The sequence below is a fragment of the Lissotriton helveticus genome, chromosome 3_1, assembly GCF_964261635.1.
Source record: "Lissotriton helveticus chromosome 3_1, aLisHel1.1, whole genome shotgun sequence".
Lineage (NCBI taxonomy): Eukaryota > Metazoa > Chordata > Amphibia > Caudata > Salamandridae > Lissotriton > Lissotriton helveticus.
The window spans coordinates 411233801-411258386 of NC_136061.1; the positions used below are offsets into that span (position 1 = coordinate 411233801).

General features: G+C 44.8%; 1 protein-coding gene across 2 annotated transcripts in view; it reads right to left on the reverse strand.

The window, feature by feature from the left end:
• Positions 1-24586, reverse strand: part of ALS2 (alsin Rho guanine nucleotide exchange factor ALS2) — a 1284778-nt gene that overhangs the window by 652477 nt on the left and 607715 nt on the right. For both annotated transcript variants that reach the window (XM_078680222.1, XM_078680224.1), the window contains 2 exons: positions 16889-17088; positions 16661-16726 (listed from right to left, as the gene is read on the reverse strand). In XM_078680222.1, the coding sequence (XP_078536348.1) occupies positions 16661-16726; positions 16889-17088 (266 nt within the window). The remainder of the gene's footprint in view (positions 1-16660; positions 16727-16888; positions 17089-24586) is intronic.

The following is a 24586-nucleotide window of genomic DNA, read 5'->3' on the forward strand; positions in this document are numbered from 1 at the left end:
TACAGCTCTGGGGTAAACTCTGTAGTGCCCCTGCTTTAGGAATGCCAAATTACAAAAAAAGATTTTTATTTGTTCTGTCATGGAAAAAGGCTGTGCATTGCCTGTTCTCATACAAAAACATAATGAAATCGAATGCCCTGTGGCATACTTCTCTGCCATACTGGAACCAGTAGCTGCATCACTTTCTGGCTGTTCAAAATTGGTGGCAGCAGTTTGCCTTGCAATCCAGCAGAGCGAATGGACTGTGTGGGTTATACACTTATTGTGTTGGTCCCTCATGTAGTTGAAATTTTGCTGACTGGTACTCAAACTCAGTATTTGACAAACAGATGACTAAGTATGAACAGACAATCTTAGGGGCTAATTACATTTCAATCAGAAGATGAAATACCATGAATCCACCAACGCATTTGTCAATTGCAAACAAAGACAATTATGATATGAAATGTGACCATGATTGTACTGATGTAACTGAGTTATGAAGTAAACCAAAACCAGAAAAACAGGACATACCACTTGAACTAGCTATTTAATTTTATTTGTGGCGAGTTCTGGTTTGAGAGACTCTCATGTAACATTTCAAGTTTCCTGTTTATTTTAACCTCTCGCGTATCTGGGTAGAGAGCTTCTATCCTTCTTAAGTGTTTTCTCATGTTTATCATGTGACTGAAATGAGTGAAAGAGATTCTGGATTTAAAAGAGTGAAATGTGGATTTGGATAAGTATTAATGGGTATTTTAGGTGTTTGCCTCCTGTTGGTTTGGTTTACAATGATGTGTAAATAAGAAATCTGCCTACTTTGGTGGATTTATGGCAACTAACAATGCAGGTGCATTAACCCACGTTAATAAAGAGATAGATAATGGCTGTGTATTATGGTAATGCAAAGTCACCTTGCTTTGAATATTCTTTTCAGCAAAAGAGGGTTGAGTTCTTTGTGTGTTAAGGGTTCAAAAGTGCTGAATCTTCATATCTGACAACTGCAAACCTTATAATAATTATATTAATATTACTAATATTAAAAACATTACTAATATTGTGTGTGATGTAAAGCTTATTGAAGATTATGATTTGCGGGAGACAGCTAATGGTTTTGTGTGATAGGAAATGGGATTACAAAGGTTGGTGAATGGTTTGGTGTTGTAGGTGGAAGTATGACTTACCCAATTATAATTCTTCTTCTTTGTACAATCGGTCTCATTCTTCTACTTAATATTTTTATAAATAATCTGATATGAGAAGGATTTAAATTCTGGGTGTGAAAAAGTGTTGGCAACAAGAATAATGAAAAGAGATTATACTGAACTGGAGAACATTAAGGCTTGAGCATAAGAAAACATATTGATTCTACAAGAATCAAGACTCATGCTGAAGATGCTAGAAAATGTGTTATAAATATAGTTAAAATATTGAAAATTGTGATGATTTGTTTATCATCGGGAGATGTGTTGGAGCAAATTTCTAATTAATAAATAATGACTAATTAGTGGCATGAATAATTTGCATTCAAAACAAAATTGCCGCACTCTCCAGAATAGACCCTAACTTCATCTTGAAAATCATAATGTGGTCAAGTTTTCATTCTTACTGTCTCCAAATGCTGCAAAATGTGCACTGAAATATTAATGAATATAATAATTTTTTGTGATTTTGTCATAATAAGATGTTGTTCTTTGTAAGTTTTAGAGGAGGCTTTCCTCTTAAAAGTTACTGTCCAATGTTCTTCCTGTTCTTCGTGCTTGAAGCTTGGTGCGTTCATTAATTTCATAAGTCTGTCATTGTTTTACATGTAACAATATATGCACTGTCATATTTGATGTCACTAGGGCAAATGGGCACTAATCATTTTTCATTGAAGGGGTGTTATTAAAAACTGGTACAGTGTACTTTGTATTGTGATTTACTGAGCCTTTGTATTATTTTGCTCACCTCATGCTGGCATCATGATTTTTGATGTGTGTTTTGTTAAAAAAAAAAAAGTGGGCAAATTTTGGAATTGAGTTTTGTCTGGTGTTCCTGATTCTTAGAAAGAAGACACATGGTAGTCTGGCTAGTGCTTAAAAATAATGTGTATATTTTCTCAAGGCATGATCTTACGACCGAAATCTTGCTGCAATTAACTGAGCTTTTCACTAATTCCCTGTACAAGAATAACTAATGTTTTACGTTCTGTGTGATCTTAACTTTTAACAAACCTACATGATCTCTAACTTTTATCTTGACTCAAGAACGCTTATATAACTATGGTAATTTATTGGCTATTTATTGTCAATCATATCCTTTTCAGGGGCATATTTCCTCATACAGTCTTAAGGACAACACCACCCTGATTCTACGTAGGTTCCTTACCGTTAGTTTATTTCATAAGATTGCGTCATCACAGGATTGAGGTCCTGCATGAATGCTTTGACCACTGGAATTATAAATTCTGAAGAATGCTCTCTGTTTTGCATGTAAGCAGCTACACTACAGTGTTTAGCTGTAACTGTTTGGAAATGTAGGCGTGCCCTGACTTCTGCAGGTACAAGAGGGAACAAATGATGTCCTGGACAGTAGGCTGTACAGGGTCCAGGTGCTTAGAGATGCAATCATGGACAATCCTTTTCCACTTTGTGAATTAACATGCCAGTGTAGTAGGTCTGTGGGCCTCACGTAGGATAGTAGATGAAGAAAATCAAACTGAAGACATTAGCTGTCAGATTGCCCAGTTGAACCATCTGAGGTCTGAGTGACTCACCTTTCTTCAGTGTGAGAAGGATCAACCTGATTGGGAGATTTACATGGGGGCTGGTGGACATTTTGAGGCGTGTCGAGTACCAAGGCTGCAAGGAAGTGCTTAACTGAGCCAGTGATTTCCATTGCTCACCACCAGCTCTTAATTGTCAGCACCAGCTCTACTGACAGTCCACCACATGGTGGCACAGTCTTTTTAACTTTGAGATGAGCAGAACAACAGTGTTTAATAAGTCAATATACATTAAAAAGGGACAATAGCTGGTGCTCACACCATTCTTATAGATTTGGGTGGCTTGTAATGGTCTGAATTGTCATATTTGCAGGATTACAATGGTTAATAGTTGTGTTTATGCTGTCACCGGCAGAACTAACAGGGGCAATAGTTAGTGCAGGCTACAGTAGCCTACCAAAAAGGCCCAAGTGAGCATGAGGGATGTTTGCCACATCTTCCTTACCATGTCCGGAAGGAATAGGAGAGGAGGAAAGGCATAGAAAAACATTGTGACCTGTTCATTCAGAGTGCATTGCCTATTGACTGTGGGTGTGTGTATCTAGAAGCAAAGTTTGGGCATTCTGGTTTGTCAGAGGAGGCAAACAGGTCTATTTGAGAGGTGCCCTAGCATGGGATGTATGTGAATAGGACCTGCGGATGGAATTCCCACTCCTGGGCTTGTTGATGCGTCCTGCTGAGCATGTCCACAAAGTCGCAGTATATAACCAAATGGGAGGGGGTGGGGGGGGGGGGGGTTATAAACTCCTTGTACCTGCAGGTAATACAGGGCAGTCATGCCTGTCTTGATGAGGACTACTGTTCCCGGAATGACCTGAAGAAAAACGTACTTACCAGCACTAACAATCTTTCTGGTCGATACTTTATCTACCTGCAGGTTCCTCACCTCTAGAATAAGGCCAGGTGTGAGACTCGAAGGGGACAGCTCCAAATTGTCATGTTGCAGGTGGGAGGCGCTGGCTTCCTATCATCACCGGAAGTGCGGTCAGATGAGGTCACCAAAGTTACATAGCACCCACCCCGGTGCAGAGATGTCAGCTTCCATCCATTATTTGTTAGCCTTCGAGGAGAGCAGACCGACTGACATAGATGTAGTAGTGGTGTACGGAAACTGAATTGGGATCTTATTACCTCTCCTTACAACACACCTATCAACGTGGAGGCAGGCAGGGTGTGAGGAATTTGCTAGCAGAGTATTCCCCCAGAAAGATTGTTACCACAGGTAAGCAACTTTTTGTTCTGATTGATATTTCGAACTGCAAATTCCACACCTGAAAATATTTCAAAGCAGTACTCTGCCTAGGAGGAAGAATGATGGATGGTTACATTAGCAAATCATGCAAAATGGATACAGCAAAGTGGCTGTCCATACGCACCTCAGAATCAAAGCAGTAATGTTTGGCGAAAGTGTCTAGGGATGCCCAAGTCGCTGGTTTGAAGATCTCTGCTATTAAAATTCCTCTGGCAACAGCGGAAGTGATCCCTTCCCAAGGTTACTTCTGGGTCAAAGCAGAACAGGTTTTAATAGATGGGATGATTCACCTAGACAAGGTCCTTTTCTGCACCTTTTTAGCACAACTGTAGCCCGAACAGGACTGGTCAGTCAGGCTTATGTCCTTGGTACGAACCAGGAAGTAGTTGATCGTCAGCCTAGGATCCAACCTGTGCAACTGCTACTCCTTCTTCGTGGGATGGGGGGATAACAGGATGGAAGGGTGATGGACTGACTGAGGAGGAAGAGAGTCACCATTTTAAGCAGGAAAGAAGCCTTGGTTCACAACACAAATTTGCCTGGGCAAAATAAAAGTGAAAGGTGACTGGGAACAGAGAACATGCAATCCACTTAACTGTCTGACTAAGGTCACTGCCACTAAAACACTGACTTTAAAGTCAACATCCTTGAAAAACAGCAATGCAGGGGCTCAAAAGTTCCCATTAGAAAAGCTAAAATTAGGTTAAGGTCCCACTAGGGCACAACAAAGGGAGTTGGAGGACACAGGTTTGTCAAAATGCATCACAATTGGAGACTTGCACAAGGAAGGCTGGCCTGGAAGACAGTGCGTACTGTACAATCTCACTGGACAAGGGAAATTGTGAAATACAAACTGGGGCCAACTTATCTTGTAGGGGGTCCACATTATTATATGCACGCCAAGTTACTCCATCTTTCAGAGTAAGCAGATTTGATGGAGGGCAAACATGCTGAAAATATTACGTTTACTATATACGGTGGAAGCTGAAAGGAGTTCAGATGCCCCTGTTCCATCTCCAGGCATGAAGGTGGAGGCCTAGGAGACTGGGATGCAGAACCATTGCCACCAACTTGAAGAGATGGTCTGAATGGCAGTTTGAGTGGGGGACATATGGAAAGGCGCCAAAGGTCTACATACCACACTATCTTTGGCCAATTTAGGGCAATGAGAATTACTTGGCCTTGTCTTCTTGAATCTTCCTCAGAACCAGAAGAATCAAGGGTTTGGGAAAAATGCATAGTGCAGCTTAAGTTCCACTTCATCTGAAACGAGTCCCCCCAGGCTCCCCTCAAGAGATACTGGAGGGCACAGAACTGTTGATAGTAAGCATCTGTCCGACAAGGTGAATAAGTCTACCTGAGGAGTGCCCTGTATGGCAAAGATGTCCTGGACTATTTCGAGTATAAGATTCCACATATGGTCAGCAAGATAATGCCGACCCATGAAGACACTGATAGAGACCAACGCAAGGTGATTGGCGGTTATCCAGACTCAATCTTTGTAAGCAAAGGAGGTGAAAACCTAATCCTCCTGGTTTGTTGAGGTACCACCTCACTGTTGCGTTGTCTGTCAAGGTCTGGACATAACGACTTTGGATGGAGGGAAGGAAAGACTGAGCACCAGCCGAATTGCCTGTAGTTCTAACAGTTTGATAGGAAGAGCCTTTCCTTCTGGAGACAGAAGGGCTCTCATCTCCAGATCCTTCAGATGAGCTCTACGCCGTGAGATGGATGTATTCATCCCTGCTGTAGCCACAGGTAGAGGGGCAGTAAAGACCATCTTGAAAGTCATGTTCACCTCGTTCCCCCACCACACCTCTTCAGTCACACCTCAGGGGGAGATTACAATGGAGTCCGACAGATCTCACTGTGCTGTAGCTACTGCAGGGCTCACTTTCTTTTTCTGTGGTGAAGGAAAGGCGCCAGAAGGGTGATGTTCTCATTGACGCCGTTGGGAGGGCTTCAGGTGGGGTTTAGGCTTGTTGATGGAGGCACCCAGGTCGAACAGCAATTATGCTGTTGACAGCAGATGGCAAGACACTACCTGCGGCGATCCAGCTTTAATCAGCCAGTCATGCAGGTATGGGAAAATGGGAATGCCCAACCTTCTGAGATGGCCCACAACCACTGCCATCATCGTCGTGAAGCTTGAGGTGTGGATGTTAATCCAAACGAGAGCTCTACAAATTGGTAGTGCCAAAAGTTCACCAAAAAAAGCAAATATTTCCGATGTGACCACAAGATTGGGATATGGAAACATGCATCCTGCAGATCGAGTGACAAGATCCAGTCTCCAGCTTCCAACGCAAGTAACACTTGAGCGAGGGTCAGTGATCATGAACTTTTCATTGTTGAGGTGAAAGTGCAAGTCTCAGAGGTCCAGGATGGCAAGGTGATCCAGAGGGGGAAAGGAATACTCGGTGGAATGGGGGGCAGCGCCTGAAGGTGTAACCTCTTTCTCGGATTTGGAAACCCACAGGTTGTAATGGCTTCCAGGAAGAAAGGAGGACCCCTGCCTTCCCACAGGCTACGGGTGGGTTTAGGGACGTGACTCGGTCTGCTTGCCTGGCAGTGAGGGAGAGGAGGAGGAAGGTTGCTGAGTAGATCCTCTGACATTTTCACTGGCTCTGCACCTATAATTTTCAGCCAGTAAGTTTTGTAGCTGTTGAGATTGGGGCTTTTAAAGGCGATGCTGTTGAAATGAAAATCCCCTTGAGAAGCCACACAAACACCACAATTGGTGATAATCCCTCACAGGTGGCGGTAATTCAAGTGCCAAGGAGTCAGATGTTACTTTGCTGATTTTGAACCTCTCCAGCGTTGACTCTGCTTTATCTCAGAACAGGCACTTCCCAAAGATCCATGAGGTTGGCCTGAACAATAGGAGAGAAGCTCAATGTACGAAGCCAAACATGCCTGCGGGTCGAGATGGAGGTACCCACAGCTTGAGCCACTGAGTCGGCCATGTCCAGTCCTTTTTTTTTTTTATGTGGCGTGATGCTTTCTGGAATAATTATTGAAAGTGCACCCTGATCTCTTTTGGTACACAAGTCAGCACTATATGAGCCATATCCCATAGGACACAGGTGTAACATGCTAGGAGGAAGGACGCATTCAGGGTGTATAATGCCATGCTCCCCACAGAAAATGTATTTTTCTCACAGGGCTCCAAGTGCTCAGACTCCCTATACGGTCATCGGGAAGGTTCCAGAAGATTGTCCTGATGACCATGATGCCTGTTTGAAAATAATTTCAGGCAAAGAATGAGAAAAAGGAATAGATTGTCTCCTAGGGCAGTGAGGTAGCGACAAGCCACAAGACTGTTAACTACTGGAGCAAAGGTGGCGCTCTCCCATGCCACCAGAATAGGATCCAGGAGGGCATTATTGAAAGGCAGTAAGGGTTCTGCAGTTGAGAGAGGGCGGACTTCAGTGAGGACACTGGATTTGATTTCCACAGTCAGGATTTGGAGTTCTAACACACCAGCAGCTTTCTTTACCATAGAGCAAGCATCACTACTTCTGGTGTGGATCTGGGAAATCTTTTTCCATCTCCAGTGATGTGTCCAGCTGACTGGTGGACGCTAGGCCTATATATTCCTGACCATGGTCATTGCCATCATCATTGCTTCAAGCATACGAGGTTGAAGGATCATCAATCCAAAAATGTTGAGGATACTGCTTCTACATTCCTCTTCCTCCATCAGTCTTTGTGCTTCCCTATGCAACTCCAGAATCTGGCACCGGAAGTGGATGTGGTGGCGGAGACCGGGTTGACCAAGGAGCAGGTGGATAAGGCATGGTGTGTCAAAGAGGCAGATCAAAGGATAAGTGAGCTGGTCTTAGTCCATGAAGAATGGAGCTAAACAGCTTATGGGCAAAGTAGGCCATATGGCACAATGTGGCCTCGAAGGCCTGCTGATTTTCGGGTGATGGTGGAATACATGGCATAACAAAATGCTGCTACACCACAGCCTGGAGTCGGAGAACTGTGGAAGGCTGGTGCCAGTATCTCTGAGTGGAATGTCCCTGTCACCGATGGGTTCAAGGGGGACAGAGTTAGAGACTGAGGTGGTTTTGGGGCTGACAACCAGCTCTGGTTCAGAGGATGTAGAATCTGTAGGAGTCGGAGGGCTTTGATGCGACTTAACTTTAGAATGTTTACTGGACCGAGAGCGAAGCCTAGAGGGACATCAACTGTGTTTCTTGTCAATGGCTCAGGCCATCAAGAGCTTTGCCTCACACTCCTTGAATAATTACAAAAAGGGGGGTGGTGATGGACAGAGTATCTGAGTTAATCAGAACACTCCTACCCAGTCAACAGATCAGGGCTTGATCCATCACCGTTTTTTAGCTCACTGCACCATCCCAGTTCCGAACCTGGCTATATGCAAATTAGTCTGTCCCTGGCCCAGTGCATCATGGGAACAGGGCAGACCAAACTACCAAGCCAATTCTTCACTGGAAAGGAAACAAGCTTCCGGGGACCGGTTTCTGGCATTACAGCCGTCTTCGGCCCGGCTTGCTTGAATCCTGATGGTGCAATGAGCAAGGGACTCATGTCTGAGCATACCCTTCCACACTCATGGTGGCCAAAATAATTACAAAAAAGGGGGTGGTGATGGACAGAGTATCTGAGTTAATCAGAACACTCCTACCCAGTCAACAGATCAGGGCTTGATCCATCACCGTTTTTTAGCTCACTGCACCATCCCAGTTCCGAACCTGGCTATATGCAAATTAGTCTGTCCCTGGCCCAGTGCATCATGGGAACAGGGCAGACCAAACTACCAAGCCAATTCTTCACTGGAAAGGAAACAAGCTTCCGGGGACCGGTTTCTGGCATTACAGCCGTCTTCGGCCCGGCTTGCTTGAATCCTGATGGTGCAATGAGCAAGGGACTCATGTCTGAGCATACCCTTCCACACTCATGGTGGCCAAAATAATTACAAAAAGGGGGGTGGTGATGGACAGAGTATCTGAGTTAATCAGAACACTCCTACCCAGTCAACAGATCAGGGCTTGATCCATCACCGTTTTTTAGCTCACTGCACCATCCCAGTTCCGAACCTGGCTATATGCAAATTAGTCTGTCCCTGGCCCAGTGCATCATGGGAACAGGGCAGACCAAACTACCAAGCCAATTCTTCACTGGAAAGGAAACAAGCTTCCGGGGACCGGTTTCTGGCATTACAGCCGTCTTCGGCCCGGCTTGCTTGAATCCTGATGGTGCAATGAGCAAGGGACTCATGTCTGAGCATACCCTTCCACACTCATGGTGGCCAAAATAATTACAAAAAGGGGGGTGGTGATGGAAAGAGTATCTGAGTTAATCAGAACACTCCTACCCAGTCAACAGATCAGGGCTTGATCCATCACCGTTTTTTAGCTCACTGCACCATCCCAGTTCCGAACCTGGCTATATGCAAATTAGTCTGTCCCTGGCCCAGTGCATCATGGGAACAGGGCAGACCAAACTACCAAGCCAATTCTTCACTGGAAAGGAAACAAGCTTCCGGGGACCGGTTTCTGGCATTACAGCCGTCTTCGGCCCGGAAGCTTGTTTCCTTCCCAGTGTAAGAATTGGCTTTTGTAGTCTGGTCTGCCCTGTTCCCATGATGCACTGGGCCAGGGACAGACTAATTTGCATACAGCCAGGTTCTGAAACTGGGATGGTGCAATGAGCTAAAAAACGGTGTTGGATCTAGCTCTGATCTCTTGACTGGGTGAGAGTACTCTGCTTAATTCAGAGACTCTGTCCATCACCACCCCTTGTTGTAAATTATTTTGTCCACCCTAAGCGTGGAAGGGTATACTCAGATGTGAGTCCCTTGCTCATTGCACCATCAGGATTCAAGCAAGCCGGGCCGAAGACGCCTGAAATGGCAGAAACCGGTCCCCGGAAGCTTGTTTCCTTCCCAGTGTAAGAATTGGCTTTTGTAGTCTGGTCTGCCCTGTTCCCATGATGCACTGGGCCAGGGACAGACTAATTTGCATACAGCCAGGTTCTGAAACTGGGATGGTGCAATGAGCTAAAAAACGGTGTTGGATCTAGCCCTGATCTCTTGACTGGGTGAGAGTACTCTGCTTAATTCAGAGACTCTGTCCATCACCACCCCTTGTTGTAAATTATTTTGTCCACCCTAAGCGTGGAAGGGTATACTCAGATGTGAGTCCCTTGCTCATTGCACCATCAGGATTCAAGCAAGCCGGGCCGAAGACGCCTGAAATGGCAGAAACCGGTCCCCGGAAGCTTGTTTCCTTCCCAGTGTAAGAATTGGCTTTTGTAGTCTGGTCTGCCCTGTTCCCATGATGCACTGGGCCAGGGACAGACTAATTTGCATACAGCCAGGTTCTGAAACTGGGATGGTGCAATGAGCTAAAAAACGGTGTTGGATCTAGCCCTGATCTCTTGACTGGGTGAGAGTACTCTGCTTAATTCAGAGACTCTGTCCATCACCACCCCTTGTTGTAAATTATTTTGTCCACCCTAAGCGTGGAAGGGTATACTCAGATGTGAGTCCCTTGCTCATTGCACCATCAGGATTCAAGCAAGCCGGGCCGAAGACGCCTGAAATGGCAGAAACCGGTCCCCGGAAGCTTGTTTCCTTCCCAGTGTAAGAATTGGCTTTTGTAGTCTGGTCTGCCCTGTTCCCATGATGCACTGGGCCAGGGACAGACTAATTTGCATACAGCCAGGTTCTGAAACTGGGATGGTGCAATGAGCTAAAAAACGGTGTTGGATCTAGCCCTGATCTCTTGACTGGGTGAGAGTACTCTGCTTAATTCAGAGACTCTGTCCATCACCACCCCTTGTTGTAAATCACACTCCTTGAAGGCTTTTGGGGTGCATACTCAGGCAGGATTCACAAGACCGAGGGTCGTGGTCTGACTTGAGGCATGAGAGGCACGGGGATCAGTAATGGACATCTTCCCTTCACACTCCCCGCAAGGCCTGAAGCCTGATCTCTTAGGTGAAGCAAACATTTGTATGTGAGAAAACTCATTGAGAGAGCAAGCTCAACATCCACATCGAAGGTACAGAAAAAAGAAAACTGACATTGTTGAGCTGGGGTGGGCACTATCTGGCATTGGTGATGTAATCTGGTGCCACATCCAGCAGTAATACTAAGCCAGAGCCCCCTACTGGTGATGTGAGAGCTTTTTAATTTCCAGATCTATTAATACGCCCAGGATTATTTCACAGGTGAAGAATAGGTAGGTAGAAGCGTCCATCAGAAAGAAGGCTTTGAGAACTAGATGCACAGCCAGCAGCTAAAAGTAAATGTAGTGGCACCCCTGGCACTGAGAGACACACTGTTGTATTATAATATCGTTGAGACACGCACATCAGCCTGCAGGACTGGGTCTGAGAATTTTACTGTTACATCAGTGCATAGAGTGATGAGCACTACCTTTTAACAACACTAGATCTAACCAGTGACTAATCACTTGTGGCCATTGAACACAGATGCATTCCTGTAACTGGTGCCTGTCGAGACTGGTGTGGGCCACTACAATGATGCAGGAAGTCATAATTCCCAGGCAGCACATCATGGTCCTAACAGTAAGTTGATGACTGGTCCCAAAAAGAGACAGCAGGTTCTGAGATGTTAACAACCTCTGTTGCCTGGGGTAGGCTGTGTATGTGGCTGTGGTGAGGACAGATCCAGGAAGGGCTGGACCTTTAGGGGTTGAATAGCAATTTTTGCTAATTCCAGCCTGTGGAGCAGGGATTTTGCAGTGTAAGTGTGGGCTAGACATTGCTGCCTGCCTGCACTCTTGATCAACCAACCAATTGTTGAGATATGGCAAAACATGAGTGTCGCCTCTCTGTAGGCCCAGGGCCAGGGAATTCATGAACACCCTTGCCGGCGGTGCCAACCCAGAAACAGAAAGTACTTTGAATTTGTAGTGTTGTCCACTTACCACAAAGCGAAGGTAGAGCCAGTGGGTAGGATGGATGGGTATATAAAGTAGGTGTCCTTGAAGTCTTACGCCGTCATATAGTAGACCTATTAAAGCATGTTGTTGTTACCCCTGTAGGTACATCTGGGGTAACCCTTTCCTAGCTGCTGGTAAAAGGACTGCTGCTGCTTTTAATAAGAGTACAGATGATCAGGGGAAGTGGCTATAGCTCCTACTCTAGGCTGCTGTATCTGAAAAAGCCCCTAGCAGCTGGAGTTTGACTGGAATCCATGAATCTTGTAATCTTGGTGTCTCTTTTGAAGTTTTACAGCATCTCATCAACCTATGAACCAAGGAGGTGTTCCCCATAGAATTGGAGATTGCAAAGATGCTGCTGGAACTCTGGGTTGGAGTCCTGAGATGTGAATGCTAGTAATAATGCCTCAAAAGACTGTGTCAACGATATGAGGGCACAATGGATGTTGGCATTAGAGATGATTTTCTCCTCAATATTTCTTCCCTTCTCTTTCTTGGGAAGATGTTTCACAAGCTCCTGCATCTCCTCCCACCAAGGCCTGTCAGCTTGTGTGGAGCCCGACAGAGTTGGCTTTACGCCAGTGGGTAATCGGAAGTATAATGCTGGCTATACGCCAGTGGGTAATCGTCTCTTAAGCAACCCTACTGCCTGCAGCATCTATACTTTTACTCTCCTTACCAGGCAGCAGGACATCACCTGTAGCCTGAGCAGAGGCCCTTCTCTGGGTGGTACTGTCTCTCTGAGGACATTTTATTTGGATATGAAATATGTGAAAGTCAAATAATCAAGAAATTAACAAGTATGACATCAAGAAACTTTGACTGCACCCAATGCTTGTTCCTGTATAATACATTCATTTTATTTAATTATTTCTGCTTAAACATATACTTGTTATCCATTATAAATAGTTTCTAGTAGAATAGTGCTTGAGTCTTACATTTTGTTTCTCTCAAAGAACATTCCGTAATCATTTGAAATAGGTGAAAGGGCATTGTGCTACTTTTATAGATTGCTTATTCTAACAGCCATCAACAGGTCTCTGCTAAAGTACTATAAAAGTGAGAATAAAGGGCTGGACATTAGAGAGGAGATCTTTGTGCCATCACTATCAATACAGGACAGGAACTAATTCTGCACTAGCTTTAATTGAAGGGTGCTGTTGAGCGGCAAGTGTCCTTCATCGGCTTCCCGAGTGAATGTGCTTGTACCCTGACACACACAAGCTCTCTGACAGAAATAGTGACTTATTTAGAAAGAACAATTGTCCTGTTGTTGTGAACCAGGTATGAGAATGCCCACTATCATTGGAAATCAAGATAGGCTGGTTATGTACTAATCTCCTAGAGCTATCATCATGTCAAAAGAAACAACTTAGGATCTCACTGCTTAAGTTATAATTACGATGTTAGAATATTTCTTACTGTTCACAGTATGGATTAATTTCTTTGCAGCTTTACTGTTTATATTCTGTGTGGTTACAAAGCATATTGCATGCACTAGACTGAACTTTTTAAATAAACATTTTAAAATGCATATTCTGTTTTTAGTGTTCCTTGAGTGCGTGATTAATTTATGGTAGAAGATTTGGGTTTCCACTGATTGTCCCCATCTAGGCTCATGGGAATGATCATTACCAAAAACACACTTTATGTAAACATTGCTCAGTGAGTTGTGTATTGGCTGCAGTCCAACTGATATTTTGGTTTGGGAAGGCACATTGACTGACTCTTTGGTGCCAAGGGACCTGAACATCAAATCCTGTTGTCTAGAAAGTTCTAGGAAAAGTATCAGTAATGACCACTACAGAGTTGGGGTGACAGGGTCATTGAGGGAGAGTTAGTATCTTTCTTCACCTTGGATATTACAACCCCGCCTTTACGGACTCTTTAAAGGTCTCAGGGCCATGTTTAAACATGTCGGCCCACTAGGAGTTGGAGAGTGTCTCTATGAGAAAGTCATTTTCCTTGCAGAATAATTGCATTCCCACTCTTCCCTGTGTTGCACATGCATGTCCACCTTGAGAAAAGCCATGACCGGTTGGATGACCTCAGGATAGAGCACAATATCTCCAGGGGCAGCTGTGGAGCAGGCGAGGAGATGAGCAATGCCCTGACTGGACAGTGCTCAAGATCTGGGCCACCCGGGAGATTAACACTGCAGTAATCCTATTGGTCACCTCTAGGCCTCTGTCTCAAAGGTTGGGTCACAGGGATCTGTAGGATCAAGGGGGCTCCTTGGATCTGAAAAAGTACGGGAGGACTCCTAAGGGGACTCTGGCAAAGGCAGCAGGGGTGGTGAGCAAGAGCATGGCAGTGGGGGTGGTGGAGACTGAATACAGGAGGCAGGGCTGATGGTCCTCCCTCTATGTCTCTTCTGCACCAGATCCAGATGGGAGCCTTGGATGCTGGCTCCTCCTCTTGTGAGGCCTCTTGTGAATGAGTGTGAGAGCTGAGCGCACTTGCAATCCTCCGAGTGGTCTTCAGTTGTGGGCTGCTGGTCTTGTGTGTCGCATGACGATGCCTGATCTCACATCCTCTTACATGTACTGTGTAGACAACTAATGAGTCAGAGACAACCTGGCCACGGTCATAGAGCGGGTAGTCGGACACAAGTTTGAAAGTCTTTTCTACCATCGGTGTCAACACTTCATTGGCTCCTTAAAAGTAATTAGCAGTGAAACTCAACACTCTCATTAACATGGGGAGGCAGTGGACTGTGCTCTCTGTCCTAGAGAGAGTCTTGACAAGAAAGTAGTCTTATTTTGCACAGTGTGCATTTTAGCCTGATGGTGATGGGCAGCCCTTTGAATCACTGCATGGTAGGAGGCAGTATCAGTGGGTGGCGAGACTTTGGCAGCTGGGGCAGAAGGTCAAGATCTTCTGGGGAGGAGGGTCATAGAACACAAAGCCTTTCTATACGTTGTCTACCTTCCAAAGCATAAAGGGCTCATCACATAGTTCTTGAGAGGGATAAAAACTCCCAGGATCTGACTGTTTCCTGTTTTTCAGGAGAGGGGACCGTGGAAGTAGTGGTAATGGAGGAAGTGTTCTAGGTTAAGGTGAAAAAGCAGAGGATTGGTGGATATGCTCCTAACCCTTTTCGAGGCTCGCTGTGTCAAGAGTTCAAGGCTCTATTCATCTTGGAATGCTAGCGTTGCAACACAACAATTCCATCCCAAGGTGAGCAAAACAGTGCTCCTTAGCTAAGTCGGAGGGTTCCGCCTCCAAGGTGCCTGGAGGTGGGTAGGTCGTACGGCAGTGTCCCGAGCACCTCACAAGTGTCCCAAAGTTTGTCCGGAACCCTCCAACTTGCTAAGGAGTACTGTTCCGCTCACCTTGGGGTGGAATTGTTGTGCTGCAACCATCCAGGTGGAGTATCATTAACATTGATTGGCCATCCTTTATTAGAAAGGAAGTCTCAGGCCCCTGAGGGGGTGCCATATCACTACGGGCCAGATGTAGGTGACTAAATACCGGTCGGTAACGCCGAAATTCTGTAAATTTCAGTGTTAGACCGGTATTTAGCCATTCCTGATGTAGGTAAGGAATCGGTAAATAAGGAATCAGCAAATACCGATTCCTTAATACCGATTCCTTATTGCTCTTGCATTTAAGGAATCGGTACTTCAACTTCAAGTTGAAGTACCGACTTTTTTTAAAGTGCCATGTGGCACACATCCATGCCCTTAGGGCACGTATGTGCACCACATGTGCACACATTCACATTTGAGGGGTGCAACAGGGTGTCCTTTGGACACCCAGGCACCCTTGAAATACCTCCCGGTATTACCGATTCGGTAATACCGAATCGCTAATACTGAATGTCTTCATATTTATTCCTATGGGGCCTCCAAGCCCATAGAAATGAATGGGTAGGTATTCCTTATGACCGAATCTCAATTACTCAATTACCGATTCGGTATTAAGGAATTTTAGGGATTCTGTATTTGTTACCGAATCTTTACCTACATAGGAAATACTGATATACCTTAATAGGGAATCGGTAAAATTTGCTATTAAGAAATCGGTATTTCTGATTTACCTACATCTGGCCCTATATTTTTTGGTCCTGATGAAGTGCCGCCCGACCCTGGGGCTTTCTAGGCACAAAACATGTTGACCTCGCTCTGTTAACAGCGATCTTGGTACATCAAGACCACACAATAGCACCACAGTTTTTATTTAGTCCTGGTATCCTTTCTTTATAAAAATAATTTTGAGGGTACCAGAACCTATTTTAGACACACTTCACTTTTCACTCGTCACACTCTCACAGAGCCCTCTCATATGCATTCACCTAAATAGCGTTTTAGGATCAAAAGATCTCCGACAAAGAGCCCCCAGGCCCGTTAGGCATTGCAGCGACAGACAGACGAGGAGCGCCAATGATTAAACGTAACACCCTAACAGGTGTGTGAGAGCATCAATATCTGACCTCCAGGTCTCCCTGCAACAGCAGTAAGAGCCACGTAGTTCCACCCCTTGCGACCACCTGCCCAAAGAGGAACTACCCCGATCATGATAACTATTGAGTTTCCTTCTGGGTGGAGCATAGGTGTACAACCTCTATAAAACATTGAGTTCTTAATTCCCCCTTTTTTTGATTTATAAATATATAAACACATACACACAAAGATGAGAGATTACAAAACATAAAGGTTGAACATGTTTTTCTGAAGTGAACTCTAGATAATACCTTAAATTATATCATTGTCTTACCCATCTTCTAGCCCATTTCGGAACATTCCAGAGTACATTCTCCCATCTGGCCATTTCAGAATTCCTCTGGAACATAAAAACAAGCAGAGTTTAAATGTTTAACCTATATGTGACTGACATTCAGGTTTGGAGTCAGCCTTTGTAAATAAATAGCTCCTCTTTCTCTATCATGCCACAAACATAAGGTACATATCCCTTGAACTCAAGCTCATCTTCCTTGCAACGTACTTGCCATGTGGGTTCCCAGAAAGCCAGCGTCCCTCATAAACTGCACCCCTTAGGCGAAGATCCTTGTAGAAGGTGTATTTGGCGGTACGAGACATGGGAGGGTCTTGTCTATGAATACTCGTACCCCCGGAATGGGATGGATCAGATATCCCCCTCAAGGCATGATCGACAGCTTGACTTATAGCCCTTAGCCACTTTGTCTGCAGTAAGAAAGAGGGATAATCAGAAAAATTAGCTATTTCATTATCTATTGCAAATTCATATAAATAATGAAAAAACTATGCGCACAATGAATGCAAAATGAGAGCATATTTAAAACTTTAAGTATTAATACATTATTTCTAGAATACTTCACTGCTACTGTTGTTCCCTTCTCCACCTGTGACTATGGTCAGTAAATATAAGCAACCTGAAGGAAGCACTATGCAGCATGTCAAAGCTACAGACAGGCATGATAACCTGTGACACCCTGTTCTCTGTTCGTAGGATAGGTAGGGTTTTGTCATTCTCTCATCATGGCAGAGGGAAGAGTGCAACAGAATGCCCAACCCACCTGGGACAACCATTATGAAAATATCCATGATAATATATTTTGCCAAGTGTCCAAGTTAGGCCCAGAGGGAAACACAGTCATTTTACATAAACACACAAGGTTTTTCCTAAGTTGCCTTCACTCTCACACAATGACTTTTGACACACATTTGCGACCATGACAGTGCAGATTAGTTTCCATTACACTAAACTTGCTTACATAATGTACTTCGCAAGAACACTATCATGATACCTTGAACTTCACTGACGAGAGGGGAGGAGGGAGGGGGATAGAGGAAAGAGAGCGCCATTCGCTTTCATCAAGCATCAGTATTCTGTACCATAGTGAATGTTAATTTAATCCTCTGGGGGGGTAAGACTGTTTAAGGGAGGGAGGGTATTTCAATTGAGTTGTTTGCAAAGCAGAGGAGAGGAGACTTATCCCTACCACCTGAGGTACCCTGCCAGACCGAGGGGATATACACTGCAAAGGAATGGCACACGCCGCCCGACCTCCAGGTTGTGGGCTGAATGGCCGTGTATAGAGCTTGTACCAGTGCCACCGGCACTGATTTACATCATCTACCAGGTGCCATTAATGTGATTTCATTTGTTTCCTGCAATAAAAACATATTTAAAAAAAAAAAAAAATGATACCTTGAACTTAACATACAAGGTCTATACATACATTGTGCAAATGAGATTGTTTGTTTTCACCCATGCGGCGACACAGCTATTTATAGTACATAAACAGTGGCATCCTGAGTAGAATCTCGGCCCAAGGCAAGGATGCTTTCTGTTATCAATAAACAAACAGGTTTAGGCAGAGGAGCAATTGTTGGCATTTGTGAGGTCGCTACACGCTGACACTTCAGTCCAGTTGTTATCTGATCCCTCCAAGAGGGATGTCCAACTTGTGTTCACGAAAGGCTTACATTTTTTCCCTTCAGGTAATGGGGTTGGAACATCCAAAGGGGGATTTCTAGCAGAGCACATACATATACCCTGGGTACCTAGCTTACGTAACATGGAGTAGGAGTATGATATATATATATATTTATATCCAAAGAGTTGCCTGTGTATGAAGGGGCCACTCAACAGGTATAACCTTCGCCAACTCTTTTTAATGGAAGAATGCACAGCGAGGAGGAGACGCTGCATCACACAATTAAGTCCAACCTGACGCGTTTCATGCCTGTGGCATTTCTTCAGAGGTAACAGACTTGTGAGGCATCAGCACAACATTTGAAGTCAAAACTCCGCCTTGAGGGCGTGGCCACTTCCAAGGCTTTCTGGATCTTATAGTCCCGTTTTACTCAAGTGAGGTGTTGCGCTTGATACTCAGCTTACTTTTATGACCAAGTGGTTTGTAATGTAGCTCTCGAGTCCTCGCTGGCCACATCACTCTTCCAAAAATAGGCTCCTGTCCCATAGGCAACTACGTCGTTTAGGCGTCGCTGCAGGGAAGCTTCGCAGCCTCGGGTCACCCTCCGCGGCTCAGGCAAGCCGCAAATACATCCAAAGAGTTGCCTGTGTATGAAGGGGCCACTCAACAGGTATAACCTTCGCCAACTCTTTTTAATGGAAGAATGCACAGCGAGGAGGAGACGCTGCATCACACAATTAAGTCCAACCTGACGCGTTTCATGCCTGTGGCATTTCTTCAGAGGTAACAGACTTGTGAGGCATCAGCACAACATTCTTGGGCGGGACTTCAACAACAGTGGTACATGGTCCGAAAATTGATGTGCCATTTGCTTAAAGGTCAAATGCCTCTGAGGAAGTGTTTTACACGAAACGCGTTAGGCAGGACTGAATTTAAGCTGCATGCTGTGAATATCCTGACGCTGCTTGCCTCCTGAAATAAATGCGGCGAAAAGTGAAATCCTTTTGTGAAGTTTGCTTCATTAACAGGCAATCTTGTGGGATTGACGGCGGCCGGCCTGAGCCGCGAAGCAAGACCCGGGGCTGCAAAGCCCTCCAGCGAGGACGTCAAGCTACGACCTTGCCAAATGGGAAAAGGATGCCGGTTTAGGCGGAACAAATGAAGCAGCGCCAGTGAGAACATGGCTGCACAACCCACTGGGGTAACAGTTTTAACTATTAAAGATGCAAATGTGCACGAAGGTCGTCACACCAGTGAAAGATGGAAACCACAAGTACCATCAGGCCACACGGTGGCCGCGCCCTCTTGGGCGGGACTTCAACAACAGTGGTACATGGTCCGAAAATTGATGTGCCATTTGCTTAAAGGTCAAATGCCTCTGAGGAAGTGTTTTACACGAAACGCGTTAGGCAGGACTGAATTTAAGCTGCATGCTGTGAATATCCTGACGCTGCTTGCCTCCTGAAATAAATGCGGCGAAAAGTGAAATCCTTTTGTGAAGTTTGCTTCATTAACAGGCAATCTTGTGGGATTGACGGCGGCCGGCCTGAGCCGCGAAGCAAGACCCGGGGCTGCAAAGCCCTCCAGCGAGGACGTCAAGCTACGACCTTGCCAAATGGGAAAAGGATGCCGGTTTAGGCGGAACAAATGAAGCAGCGCCAGTGAGAACATGGCTGCACAACCCACTGGGGTAACAGTTTTAACTATTAAAGATGCAAATGTGCACGAAGGTCGTCACACCAGTGAAAGATGGAAACCACAAGTACCATCAGGCCACACGGTGGCCGCGCCCTCTTGGGCGGGACTTCAACAACAGTGGTACATGGTCCGAAAATTGATGTGCCATTTGCTTAAAGGTCAAATGCCTCTGAGGAAGTGTTTTACACGAAACGCGTTAGGCAGGACTGAATTTAAGCTGCATGCTGTGAATATCCTGACGCTGCTTGCCTCCTGAAATAAATGCGGCGAAAAGTGAAATCCTTTTGTGAAGTTTGCTTCATTAACAGGCAATCTTGTGGGATATATATATATATATATATATATATATATATATATATATATATATATATATGTGTGTAATCAAGGTCACTTCAGGTGTTCAAAACGCGTAATGGCAAGTTGCGGAAAATAAAGTAAATACATGAATAATTGGAGGCCGTGCTCAATTGTTTTGCACAATTGGATGAACATTGGAATTTATTGTGAAAATATATATATATGGAAAATGCTACTTAACAGTATGCATCTGTTCTTGGCATGTAGAGCTGCAGAGTTACACACTGTGCATAGATGGCCACCTAGTGTTGGACCCGGATGTTTGCGGTTTATTTTTGTTTTAGAAAGTCTTTGGAAGTCACAGGATAGGTGACTCCTCCTTTGGATCATACTGCGCGCATAGGCATCGGCTCAATCCCCAGATTGTTTTTTGCCATTAGGGAAGTGATGGAGTTATACAAGAAAAGTAAGGATTTCCATGTAATTTGTATCTAATTAAGATAATACTGGAACAGATAAAGGTAGCCGGGGAGGCGGGTGGGTGTGTGTAACTCTGCAGCTCTACATGCCAAGAACAGGCATACTGGTAAGTAGCATTTCCCGTTCGAGGCATATGAGCTGCAGATTACACACTGTGCATAGATTGTATAGCAGTACCCACATTTAGCGGCGACCACCAGTATCTGTTGCAGTGGTTTGAAACAGGGTTTTTAGTACAGCTTGGCCCACAGTAGCTTGTTGTTTAGTTTGCACATCTACACAATAGTGTTTCGTGAATGTGTGCAGTGTAGACCATGTAGCTGCTTTGCATATGTCGACTAGGGGAATGTTCCCTAAAAATGCCATTGAAGCCCCTATTTTCCTCGTAGAATGGGCTTTAGGAGGAATAGATAACGTACGTTTAGCTTTGTGGTAACACATTTGTATGCTTTTTACAATCCACCTAGCTATTCCAGATTTTGAAATGGGGTTACCCTTATGTGGTGGTGAAAAAGACACAAAAAGTTGTTTTGTTTTACGTTTGTGTTCTTTCAATGTAGTAAAGCAATGCTCTTTTGATATCTAAGGTGTGAAGAGCTCTTTCTGCGACTGTTTGTGGCTGCGTGAAAAGTACGGGCAGCTCAACAAACTGATTTAGATGGAAGGGTGAAATTACTTTTGGAAGGAATTCAGGATTAGTACGGAGAACCACTTTATTATGGTGCATTTGCAGAAAGGGTTCTTGAATGGTGAATGCTTGTAGTTCACTAACTCTTCTGAGAGAAGTAATAGCTACTAGGAAAGCTACTTTCCAAGTTAGGAATTGCAATTCACATTTATGTAACGGTTCAAAGGGAGGTCCCATTAACCTTGTGAGAACAATGTTTAAGTTCCACACCGGTGAAGGTGGTGTTCTGGGAGGGATTATTCTTTTGAGTCCTTCCATAAAAGCCTTTATGGCAGGCACTCTAAAAAGAGATAGATGTTGTCTAATTTGTAGGTATGCTGCAATGGCAGCGAGGAGAAGTCTGATAGACGTGTACGCTAAATTACACTTTTGAAGGTGTAATAGGTATCCTATGATGTGTTGAATAGACACATCTAAAGGACTGATGTGGTTATTTTGACAGTATTCCAAACTGTTTCCACTTAGCTGCATAACAAGCTCTAGTGGTGGGACGTCTAGCTTCTTTAATAACGTTCAAACAGTCTGAAGCGAGGTTAAGGTAACAAAGCTCTATGACTTCAGGAGCCAGATCGCTAGGTTGAGCTGAGCTGGGTCCAGGTGTCTGATCTCTCCATGGTTCTGCGTTAATAAGCGTGGAGATAGGCATAATTTCTGGTGTGGTACCACAGAAAGTTGCAGCAGCGTGGTGCACCACGGTTGTCTGGCCCAAGTTGGAGCAACTAGAATGAGTCTTAGGGAATGTTGCTGTAGTTTACATACCACTAACGGAAGTAGTGGGAGAGGTGGAAAAGCGTACGCAAATTTTCCGGGCCAATTCATCCATATCGCATTGCCTTTGGACAGTGGGTGTGGATATCTGGCGGCGAAGCTTGGGCATTTTGCGTTTTCGTGGGTAGCGAAGAGGTCTATCTGAGGTTGTCCCCACAGTTGAAAGAATGGTTGAAGAACTTGTGGATGAAGTTCCCATTCGTGGATCTGCTATGTCTGTCGACTTAGCACATCTGCTATGATGTTTTGTACTCTTGGAACCTGCTGGGCTAAGAGAAAGATCTTTATTGGTATAGCCCATCTCCATATCTGCTGCCCTAACTGAGAGAGCTGTAGAGAGTGTGTTCCCCCCTGTTTGTTTATGTTGTACATGGCTGTCATATTGTCTGTGCGGACTAAGACAGCTTTGCCTGATACTTGCTTTTGGAATGCTTTTAGGGCTAGAAATACAGCTAGTAACTCCAGGTGGTTGATGTGGAGTGACTTTTGTTGTGGTGTCCACCTGCCTTGCATGGTGTGTTGCAGTAGGTAGGCTCCCCACCCGGAGAGCAATGCGTCCGCTGTTATGACTATTTGAGGAACTGGCTCTAGGAACAGTTGGCATTTTGAAAGGATTTTGGTGCTCCACCATTGCAGAGGGCGATGAGTCCGACTGTCTACCAACACTAGGTCTGTTAATTGACTGTGAGCCTGGTTCCATTGGCGTGTTAAGCACTCTTGAAGTGGACACATTTGTAGTCTTGCATAAGGTACTATGAATATGCAAGATGCCTTCATTCCTATGAGCTGCATGAACACTCGAGCTGGAAGAGAGTGTTGTGGTTTGAATTTTGGTAGGAGAGTTTGTACACTTGTTATCCTGGCTGGATAGGGATAGGCTAGTGCTAATTCAGTGTTTATTGCAGCACTGAGATATTTTTGTACATGGGACGGTTGCAGGTGTGATTTACTGTGAATCCTAAGTCGTGGAGTAGTTTAATAGTGCCGTGAGTGTGTTGTACACACTGGCTGTATGAGCTGGCCTTTATGAGCCAGTCATCTAGATATGGGAAGATGTGAATATACTTTCTTCTAAGGTGTGCTGCTACTACCGCTAGGCATTCGGTAAACACCCTTGGTGCTGTTGTGACTCTGAATGGGAGTACTTTGAATTGGTAGTGCTGACCGTCTAGTACAAATCGGAGATATTTTCTGTGCGCTGTGTGGATAGGGATGTGGAAGTAGGCGTCCTTGAGATCTATAATGACAAGGAAGTAGTTTTGTAAAAGGAGTGGAAGGACCTGCTGGAGCGTGCCCATATGAAAGTGGTCTGATTGTATGTACAGGTTTAGGGGTCTGAGTTCTAGAATAGGCCTCAGAGATCCGTCCTTCTTTGGAATTAAAAAATACAGGGAGTATACTCCTTTGTTTTGCTGATGCAGTGGAACTATTTCTATTGCATTTTTCTGCAGGAGGGATATAACCTCCTGTCTGAGCAGTATCAAATGTTCTTGTGACATTGGACGCTGTTTGGGTGGTATGTTTGGGGGGGTAGATGTTAGTTCAAGACAATAACATGACTGAATTATTTTTTGCACCCACCTGTCTGATGTGATGTTTTCCAGGCTGGCAGGTATTGTTGTAGCCTTCCCCCGACAGGAGTGGAATGCGGTGGGAGAAGGGGAGGGAAGTCATTGGGCAGGGGTGGAGGCAGAGCGGGAGTTGTTTTTACCTCTGCCTTTATTGTTGTTACCTCTGTAACTGCCTCTTTGGTAGCCCCTACTATAGGTAGATTGTGTGGGGGCTTTGTAAGAAGTAGAGGGTGTGTCTGAAGAGTATCCACTGGTGGCGCGCCTGTAAGATGAGCAGCGAAATGAGCGTCTGGGAGCCTGCGACTGCAAGGCTCCCATAGATTTGGCTGTATCGGTATCCTTTTTCATCTTTTCAAGGGATACGTCCACATTAGGTCCGAATAAGTGTCGTTCATCAAAGGGCTGGTTAAGTATGGCACTTTGGACTTCAGATATGAACCCTAAAATGCGTAGCCATGCGTGTCTACGCAACAGAACACTGGTATTAATTGCTGTGGAGGCAGTGTCTGCTGCATCTAGTGCACAACAAATAGAGGTGTTTGTCATATTTTTACCCTCTTGTATAAGCTCATTTGCCCTGTTTTTATACTTATCAGAGAGGTGCCGCATTAATGATTCTAATTCATCGTAATGTTCTCGGTCGTATCTTGCCAATAATGCGTGTGTATTGGCAATACGCCACGTTTGCTGCCTGACACGCAGTTCTTTTTCCGGATGCGTCAAGGAGCTTAGACTCTTTATCTGGTGGGGGAGCTTCACCCGATGTTTGTGAATTTTCT